We start from the raw sequence: 10,531 nt of genomic DNA, 5'->3' as shown, positions 1-10,531 counted from the left end.
CCGACCGAAGAAAAAAAAATTTTTCGGGGTAGCCATTACAAATTGGATGGCACCCAGGCTTGATTCATATGATCTCAAAGGAAAATTACGTAATTTACAAGTTCTCCTAATTTTAAAGTGACACTTTGTTAAAACTTACTGCAATTTTGCAGGCAGGATTTTTACCTTATAATTATGGCAAAAAAGAGTATCCACTAGAATAGCTTGTGATTTGGTTTGTTCAGGTACAGTAACAGATACACAGGTACACATGACATTCGAGTCTGTATCTGTACCTGAACAATCTTATGGGTGCAGACTACAGGTAGAGTGTACCGTTCTCGTGTTTTACTGTCTCACAAAAGCTGTTGGCAGGGGAAGACAGATTGACAAATGTGCACACGTACCTCGAGTGACGTCATCTTCTGACACAGTCCCAGCAATCTCTGTGTGGCCAGAACATTCATCTGTAAGGAGTACCTGGGAATAATGGGGGATACAATGAATATGCTATTAGAACTGCAATCTACAAGCAGAACCTACGGTGGCAAGACATTTTTTTAATCAAATGGCATTCAAATCAAGCTTGTATACGTTTAAAGTTAAAACTTTTGGTCCAACACAAAAAAAGTTCTCTCATCTAGAGCTTTTGACCAGTCACTCTGGTCTCCCTCAGTAGACTACTGAGGAAGACCAGAGTGACTGGTCAAAAGCTCTAGATGAGAGAACTTTTTTTGTGTTGGACCACAGGCGCTAGACCACCGAGTTTTTGTTGAGATCTAACAATACATGTAACGTTACATTGTTTTGTAAACCATTAAATAAAATCCTTATTATTGTTTCGCGCATGTTAGAACATACACTGTGTCTACTCATTCAGCCCGTTGCCATCACAATACAGTGGTCCGTTGAAATATTCCCAAAAATCATACAGTCACATAACACATAACACCGTGAACACGGCCCGTTGAAAGGTTCCCTAGAATCATACGTACACTGAACACGGTCACAAACTGATGAGGATTCCAAAGAACCATACGAACAGATACCGAAGTCTCCCGAAGATTGCCGAGAGCTGAACAGCGACTTCCGAACGCTTCATCTTGGTTAGGTACTTAGTACTAGTATACACTAGGTGCGAAATGCCATTTCAAAAGACCCTATTTTCTGCGAAATGCCATAAGGAAAATAAAAGTCTTGATACTATCTATAATCAAGGGGTAACTAAGTAGCCATGTAAACTTTTTGGGGGTATGATACCATATTTTAAAGAAGATATGAAGCATTTTGTAAAGTCCAATTTCCGGCGAACTGCGTTACCAGGTCGCTGCTGTACAGGTCAATGACATCATTGCTAGCCAATCAGACGCACGATAGGCCCACATTTCCCGCGCGGTTCTAAAATGTAAACGCACACAACTGGCTACATCACCCGACAAGAGTCTTGACATGCTATGTGTAAATGTACTCTAAACACGTCCACAAACCCCACCGACATGTTTTCAGTTCTACATATGTTTCCCAGGCATGAGATTTGGAAAGTGTAGTTGTGCCCAATATCTCTAAAATGTACTATATCGTTGTTTTCTGAGTCTGGGGAGGCAGGGACTTCACACCGAACGTGATTCTAAGTCACATTTTTGCTGCCACCCCAGTTGGTAACGCAGTTCACGGGTAGGTGTTTCCTACCCTGTCATCTTTTTGAAGTTATCACCGCTAGCGCTAGCCCCGGCTTGGGGTTCTATCGAGTCGAGCAGCGGTTTTGCGAACGCATTCGAGTTTGCGAAACCTGTTCTATTCCCGTCGGCCTTTGCGCTACCCTGAACGCCAATGTAACAGCTGAGTAATGAGTGTGCTTTTTATTGTATGATTCAGCGGACCAAGTACCCAGCAGTATGTATTATATATGTATGGTTCATTGTACAGAGAATTCTAGGGAAATTTTTCAACGGACCGTGTTCACGGTGTTATGCGATGAGTGTATGATTCTCGGGAATCTTTCGACGGACAGTGTTCACGGTGTTATGTGTTGAGTTCATGACTCTTCGGATCCTTTCAACGGACCGTGTTCATAGTGTTTGTGTTCAGTGTATGATTATCGGGAATCTTAAGCTTGTACGGAGTGCACAGTATACGAGTGTTCATAAAACAAAGCAACAGCGATCTCAACAAAAACTCGGTGGCCTATCGCCCATGGTTGGACCAAAAGTTTTAACTTTAAACATGACTATTGTAACTACCAACACAGATGAACTTTCATGATAGTACAAGCTTATATATAATACTCATTAGCAAAGCAGTAACATTAGCAAAGCAAATGCAGAATGTTTACCTTCACATATGATCTGCTCTAATTCTCAAACACGTTTAAACATGTATATATGGTCAGACAGGAGTCTAAATCCCTCCTGCTATAAAATTGCAACATGATGTACATGTAACCCAACACCAGTTACCATGGTGACAGATGTCTGGTTCAGGTCATTGACCTTAACGGTTTGGAGAAGAAGAGGAAATGAGCAAAAACAATAATGGAAGATAGAGCCCTAGTAATAGAAACAGCACGCTGACCACCCCCCTTTGAAAGCCTAACATGGACCAGTCCGGCCGCCCTTACTTGAGGTGTTCCTGGAACTTGACCATGGCCGCCGAGTGGAACACGATGTTGACCTTTGACACCAGCAGCTCCTCGTCTGATTGGCTGAGCCCCAGGTCGGGCTCCAGGAGGTCACTTGTGATTGGTCGAAGTTTGGACTGGAAATCCGGCTGCAGCTGCCTCAGTTGGTCAAATAACTGGGGAAAAATCATTGTGATATGAATTGTGATGATCTGAATACAGAATACAATGTTATCTTGAAAGTTCATAGAATCGTCTGGACATTCAGTCTCACTGGACAAGGTAAGAATCTTGGAAACAGAACCGGACTTCTTTGCACGAGGGATTAAAGAGGCCATATACATCAGGGCATTACAACCATCCCTCAGCAGAGACGGGGGGCACCACAGACTTTCTGCAACCTATGATCCACTTCTCACGGAGTCACGTGTGTTATCTGTGTGACGTCACGGAAGCGGTGGATTGCTCATTCCTTGACAAAGACCGGAGTTGTACAGTCGAAAATTTGGGTGAGTCCAATATGTTGTGTTGGAAATTACAGTTTAAACTTGCTTAATAAGAATACAATGTATTTGCAGTTTAGAAGACAAATCTGCTGGAAAAAATCGCCTAGATTATTGTGTGACAGACAGAACAATAACTAGAAAGGTAATATTTGCAAAGCAAATGCATCATGTTTATCTTCACATGGCCCAGCTTAACAAACTACTGCTTTGTTTATTCTTACTCAAACACATTCATATATACATGGTGACCACTTTCAACATTATGTAACCCAACACCAGTTACCATGGTGACAGACGTCTGGTCCTGGTCATTGACCTTATAAATGTTTGGAGGAGAAGAAGAAGAGGAAGAAACAGGGCAAAAACAAAATGTTTTTGTTTCTCCAAAGGTAAACATAATGAGCTTCCTATTTCAGGATTTTCCTACTAGTACTTGAAAGCATAGAATTTCTGACAATGCGGAAGGCTCTTAAATTATGTTTACCGAAGGAAAACATATTGTTTTTGCTCTGTTTCTTCCTCTTCTTCTTCTCTAAACAGTGATCTATGACCTGACCAATGAGATGGTTTGTTGATGTCTGTCACCATGGTGACTGGTGTTGGGTTACATAATGTTGCAATTTCATGATCTGCTCTGCTCCTGTCACCACATACTAGTAGTACATGTATGTGAATGTGTTTGAGTAAGAATTAACAGAACAGACCATGTCCGAAGGTAAACATTATGCATCTACTTTGCAAATGTTACTTCTCTAGTTTTGTATTTGCATTGCTTAATGCATGAAAGCCATTCTGTATTCTCCTTGAGCACATGAAAGCCTCATGCTGCCATAATTGTCCAAAGTGCATAAATAATTGACAGCACAAGCTTTTGTACTTTATGGTGCAACAAAAGGTCACGGCCAGGCAGTCTGGTTTTCGTCCTTTTTGTACTTTATAACAAATAAATCAAATCAAATCAAACAGAGCAACGTGGATCAATCAATAAATTTTATAATAGTACTTTAATAATCAATCAATAAACACACGTATCTGGTTTCTCTTTACCCTCCACAATGCCATTGAGAGTCTACCCAGCCTTTTGTCTTAATACCATCAACTTCATCAAGTACAACATTCTTGTGTCACTCACTCACTCACTCAATCACTCAATCAATCAATCAATCAATCAATCAATCAATCAATCAATCAATCAATCAATCAATCAATCAATCATTTGTTCACTCAATTATTCAATCCTTCACCCATTCATTCACTTACTCAATCATTCATTCACTCAATCATTCAATCAATCAACCAATCCATCCATCCATCCATCCATCCATCCATCCATCCATCCATCCATCCATCCATCCATCCATCAGTCAATCCCTCCCTCCGTACCTTCCCCTCCACAATGCCGTTGATCCTCTCAGTGGGGGTCTGCCCAGCCTTGGGTCGTACCATTAGGTATAACCCCTCCAGGTCGGGACATGATCTCAGCAGCTTCTCCACCAGGACTTTCCCCATGAAGCCCGTCGCCCCGGTAACCAGGACGGTCTTCCCGCGGTAGTACTCCACCACCGACGACATGGCGCAGCTTTTCTGTCAAGGCAAGTTACAACATTCATCAGCAATTAAACGGTTTAACCGTAGATCTCTTGTCAATACAAGTTAGAACATTCCTCAGCCAACAAACACTAAAAGTAATAGAACAACATGGTGCAGTTTTTCTGTCGTAAACTAGGAAGGACATTCGTCAGCAAATTAAACAAACCAGGGCTCTAGTAAGCTTGAATTGTTTTTCCATCAGCCCAGGTTCATGATCGAAATCATCGGTTCTGGTCAGAGGTCAATGTTTGGAAAAGAAGAGGAAGAAGAAACTGAGCAAAAACAATATGTTTTCCTTTGGTAAACACTAGAGAGGTATGATGCCATCAAATGGCTGAGTGCATGCAAGTACTTTATGCAAGTATTGGATAAGGTCATTGAGAACCATACACTCAAGTACAGTTACAGATCATTAGAGCATGCGACTGGAATATAGATGTGTAGAAAAAACAAATACATAGATTAGACGTAATGAATTATGTAAACTGAATAAAAATTGACTCGTACCGTGTGACTCATATCATCATGACATCATAGACAATACAAATTAAATCTCACAATCATAATATCTGGCAACATTCCACATAAGGCCATGTTGATTTGATTATATGGATGACATCCGCACGTGCATGAATTTTTGTTCGTTTCAAAAAAAAGTTTTCGACCATATATACTGTAAATCATACAAATGAGCGAATATATCATATGTCGTATGTTGCAAGAAAATATTGGAAAATGATACTAATGTCATAGAATGCCGAAATCAATTCAGGAAAAGAGGAAAATGTGAAGGAATGAAAATGAAGAGTCTATTATTAATATTTGCCGCACCATAATCTGCGTGTTTAGTCACAGAATTTGTTACATTTCATGCTATAGATAAATTTAAGTTCATCCTAGAAGGCAATATTATCAACCCTTACAAATAGGTAAATATATCAAAGAATGTTTAGACCTTAGAACAAGTACGTATTAGCCGCCATCTAAATGTTTTGTACGTACGATAATTTCGTTGTACCCATGTATATTTGTCTGTATATCTACATGCAGTCTTAGGCTTTACGAAAGTCGCTGTACTTTTGTTGTTAATTAAGTTCTCATAAATCAATATAATCAACTCAACATGGCCTCACTAATTATCATAATCACAGCACACAGATATATGATTGCATCATCAATTATGCATGAAACATTTGCTCTAAGATTAGGGCACAATTCGTGCCCCCCCCCTGCATATTTCAGCCTGATGTGATTGATTAGCTTTCTGCACACATGTCCAGCATACCAGATTATTCTTACTCTGACTGACTTAGGGGGGAGGGGGGCGGAAGTTTTAGTTCATTTTAATCCTTTGTCTTTCAAATTACATATGATGCAAGAAAATCATTTTGAATTTGTGGGCACTAGAGCAAATAACCAAAAATAGTGATAGCTCTAAAATCGTTACAGTAAATATAGAACTTGACTTTTTGGAACAGCATAATTTAGATGATGATGATGATTAGGGACGTTATGTTTGCATATGCGACTTTTTCAGTTCACTTCCTGAATATTTCAACTCAATCAAAGACACAAATTCGTTCATTTTTTTTCTCGGCACCCTTGTACAAAATACGCTATAAATGAAGTGGAATTTATTTTTGAACATCATCTAATTCTTTTCATCAATCTCAAATTATTTAAAGCAACATTATAAGTTATAAACTCCCTTCGGCATGCACCAATTACTTTAATATATTATACATGTAGTTTGTGGGAGCTTTGTTTGGTTGGTGGGAGGGGCAGTTTACTTTTCAACCGCCAAACAGTACAACTTTTCCCTCCCTTCTCTCTCCATAAATTTGCGTAATTTACCAAAGGAACAAATGTGCCAAATGAGGTAGAATTTCTTAAAATTACATATTGACATCGACATAATGCTTAAATCCGTTGACCTGGCTGGAAATACTGGGTGCATGTGAACCTAACTGTGCACCCAAAATTGGGGCTGTGCACCCAATTTTTTTTCTGTGGGTGCCCCAGTGCACCCAAATGTTTTTTGTAGGTTTACCTATATGTCAAGATGTTAAATGTAAAGTAGTACTAGTTTTCAGCATATTCCTAACATCTAAGTTGTAGTACTTTTATTTAGAGAAGAAACATTCGCTGACATTCTACTTATTCTATCTTATATGGTGCACCCACTGAAATTTTTGTGCACCTAATTTTTTTAGGTTGGGTGCACCAGTGCACCTATTCCCAAAAATGAATTTCAAGCCCTGTAGTTCTTATAATAATAATAATAATAGATGGTTTATTGAAAGTAATTTGCAGCCACCGGGCTGAATTGCATACCTTGTACAATTGCTAAAAAATCTTAAATTACAAACTAACAGTACTCATTGAAACTCAATATAGAAACTCATTAACACAATATAGAAACTCATATTACTCATATTACTCATCTCATTACTCATAAACTCATAAGGCTTACTATTAATTTCGTCATAGTTTGCGTTAACACATTTACACAAATATACGTGGCTAGCATTAACAACATTAACCCATATTGGCAAGATTCACTATGTTCGCAAGTTCACAGTTCTTGTATAGGTATTAGTGTTCATTCAAGAGTCTGGTCATGTACGGGATGGGGCTGTTGTAATATCTACTTGTTCTAGTTTTGATAGGGTTCAGCAGGTGCTTAGATCTAGTGTCTCTGGTACTTATGTCGCCACGCAAAGGTGGGAGCCAAGTTCTGTAAGTCTCAGAGTCAAGCATCCTTCTGGCGAAGTCGTAAGACAGGGTACGACGTCTGGCTTCAAGTGTGGGCAAGTCAAGTTTGCGGCATGCTTCCGCGTACGATGTGTATGAAGGTCCTAAGATTATCCGACATGCCCTTCTCTGTATAGCCTCAATCCTTGCTCGTTGAGCTGATGTTAGGCCCGGGTGCCACGCGGGGCGGCGTATTCGCAAACTGGTCGTATGAGTGTCTTGTAGCAAATGAGAAGATCGTCGCAGGGAAGGTTGAAGCTCCGGAGCTGACTGAGTAGATAGAGTTTTTGACTGCCTTTTCTGACAACATTGTTAACATGGGACTCCCAGTGTAGGTCGGATTGAACGTGAATGCCCAGTAGTTTGACTGTTTGGACTTCCACTAACGGTTCACCGGCTATAGAAAGCTGAGGTCGGTTGTAAAGGGGGCTTTTGTGAACGACACGTGCATCACCATGCACTTTCTTGGATGCAGCTTCATTTCCCGATCGGTAGCCCAGGTGGAGAGATGATCAAGGTCAGTCTGCAAGGTGGAGGTAGCTTCGATCTTCCGACTCTCTGCGAGATTTAAATCATCTACAAACTTCCACCTTGTAGCCGTGGCGTCGTGACAAGCATCATTAATAATAGCAAGAAATATGAGTGGACCAAGAACAGTCCCCTGTGGTAGGCCACAAGTGGTTGAAGACCAATCGGAGTAAACACTGTTGTAAACAACTCGTTGTTCCCTGTCAGTAAGGAAGCTACATAGCCAGTTTGCCAGTGAAGGTCTTAATCCCATGTTGAGCAGGCTTGTAATCGCAAGGTTGTGATCTATACGATCAAAAGCCTTGGAAAAATCCGTTGTGACCAGGCTCGTAATAGTTCCTCTTTGGTCAGCGGTTTTCGTCAGCTGGTTAACGATGTCAATTAGGCAATGTGTCGTAGAGCGACCGGATAGGCAGCCAAACTGGTTGCGGTCAATTCGGTCTTTTATGTCGCTGTAGAGCTTTGTGGCTACAAATCGTTCAACGACTTTCGCCAGAACTGGAGTCAAGGATACCGGACGGAGTTCGTCGACGGAGGGAGGTCGTGTTTTTGCCAACGGCACGATGTTTGCCTTGCGCCACTGTACGGGGACCGTTCCCTCTGCAAGGGATGTATTCAAAATTGATGTTACAGGTGTTGCCAACTCGTACGCAAACTCTTTAATTATTCTGTTGGGTATGTCGTCCGGTCCGATAGCCTTTCTAGGTTTGATTTTTCGAAGACTGTTGTAGACCTCCCAAGGCTGAACTTGCTCTTCGGGTTTGGCCGGAAGAAATGCAGGTAGCTTGTCACGGTCAAGTGGCTCAAGCGAACACGTAACTTCGCACAGGGCTTTGTTGATAGCGTTGGCCGTAGTCTTGTAGTCCTCTGAAGGCACACCTTCAATGTTGATCGTGAGTTGCTTTCTAGAAGTGTTAGTCATATTTCTGATCTCTCTATACCACCTGGAGGGGTTTTCGTTCTTGAGGGCTTTAACCTTGTTTTTGTAGAAGTCCTTTCTTGCTTTCTTTATTTTCCGTTGCACTTTGTTTCGTAGTGCTTTGAATTTATCCATCTCGCCGGATTCGAAGGCTTGTTGTCGCTCCTTTATTAACCCTTTTATCGTGGGACTAATCCAGGGTTTATCGTTACTGTGCATCTTAATGACTTTCACCGGGAAGTACTGGGCTATTTTATCTGACAGAGTTTGGTAGAAGATGTTGGTCTTGGACTGGACGTCTGTCGCTGCGAGGACGTCGGACCAATCGTGTGAGACTACCCATTGGCCAAAGGTTCTAGTTCTTGAGTCTGGCATTGGCCTAACCACCATCGATCTTGTTCTATTTGTTGCAAGCTGAGTTTTTGGCCTGATGCTGACGATGTTGTGATCACTGGAATTCAGTGGTGGTAACAGCGCAGGTGGGTGATACAGGTGTTCAAGGTTTGTTATGATCAGGTCGAGCGTTGCGTCCAATCTGGTTGGAAAATCCACTATTTGTCTAAGTTGATTCCCTCTACACAGATCCTGAAGGTCAGCTCGATTGAAATCCCCAGCCATAAGGATTCCGATGTCGGGCGACACCGATCGTATCTCATCTACAGCAGTGCATAGATGGGCGATTAAGTCTTGTTGTGACCCCGGTGGATTGTAAACCGCACATACTGCAATACCCGTCAGCTCTCGTGGGAGTCGAGGTGGGCGAATTCTAATCCACAGACATTCCAAGTCTTCTGGGATTACAATGTCGATAGTTTTAGCTTGGATCTTGTTGTTGACGTAGATCGCTACACCCCCTCCCCTCCTGCCTTGACGCGGTCAAGGCAGGAGGGGAGGGGGTTGACTAGCTATCTTAGCTTAGTTGACTAGCTATCTTAGCCTCCGTAGCAGGCTTATAGAACTGGGGGTTTGGTGGTCTTCGGCTGTTTTCTGATTAGCCTCCGTAGCAGGCTTATAGAACTGGGGGTTTGGTGGTCTTCGGCTGTTTTCTGATTAGCCTCCGTAGCAGGCTTATAGAACTGGGGGTTTGGTGGTCTTCGGCTGTTTTCTGATTAGCCTAGTTCTAAAAAAACGGGGGTAATTCAACCAGGCCGGCTATGTTGTCTACATGCGATCAGAAAATAGCATATACAAGCTCCCAAAGACCCTGAAGACCCCCCAAAAACCCCAGTTTTTGGCATGCTATGGAGGCGATGACTATCTACCGCCCGACCGGTCGGCATGACATGCCACACCCCTGCGTAACCCGGAAACTACCTAAACAACAGGATCGATAAACAATGGCGGACGCGCAAGCTTGACCTTGGGGAGCGTCAGATGTGTTCGAACCTTCGCTAAGAAGGTGAAGACGACCTCAAGACGGTCGTGTCGTTCCTTAAAGCTTACCTTAAGAGTCTTAAGTCCCGCCTGGCATGATGTTACCTGTCTCGTCTGCACCCAGTCTGTGCGCTACCAAGGTCACCACCGCATACAAACGCAACGAAAACACGATGTCCCGCCTCGCCACGCCGTATCCACGTATATAAACCTGCCATTAACGTTTGTAAAATTATTAAATACAGTAATTGTTCGTATTGGGTA

At 42.0% G+C, this 10,531-nt stretch overlaps 1 protein-coding gene across 2 annotated transcripts in view; it reads right to left on the bottom strand.

Moving 5' to 3' along the window:
* The window catches only part of LOC109481686 (fatty acyl-CoA reductase 1-like), a 19,289-nt gene extending 8,874 nt beyond the window's left edge, over nucleotides 1-10,415 (bottom strand). Inside the window, exons 1-4 of one of the 2 annotated variants that reach the window (XM_019784273.1) lie at nucleotides 10,337-10,415; nucleotides 4,486-4,686; nucleotides 2,597-2,772; nucleotides 387-459 (exon numbers count right to left, since the gene is read on the bottom strand). In XM_019784273.1, coding sequence (XP_019639832.1) covers nucleotides 387-459; nucleotides 2,597-2,772; nucleotides 4,486-4,674 — 438 coding nt within the window. In that variant the 5' untranslated portion in view covers nucleotides 4,675-4,686; nucleotides 10,337-10,415. The remainder of the gene's footprint in view (nucleotides 1-386; nucleotides 460-2,596; nucleotides 2,773-4,485; nucleotides 4,687-10,336) is intronic. The other variant, XM_019784274.1, reaches the window with a different exon arrangement.
* Nucleotides 10,416-10,531: the final 116 nt, after the last annotated feature.

This window comes from Branchiostoma belcheri, unplaced genomic scaffold (genome assembly GCF_001625305.1).
Source record: "Branchiostoma belcheri isolate BF01 breed outbred unplaced genomic scaffold, Haploidv18h27 scaffold57, whole genome shotgun sequence".
NCBI classification, from domain to species: Eukaryota; Metazoa; Chordata; class Leptocardii; order Amphioxiformes; family Branchiostomatidae; genus Branchiostoma; species Branchiostoma belcheri.
The sequence above is the reverse complement of the archived record's forward strand: the minus strand, read 5'-3'. Positions and strand labels throughout refer to the sequence as shown.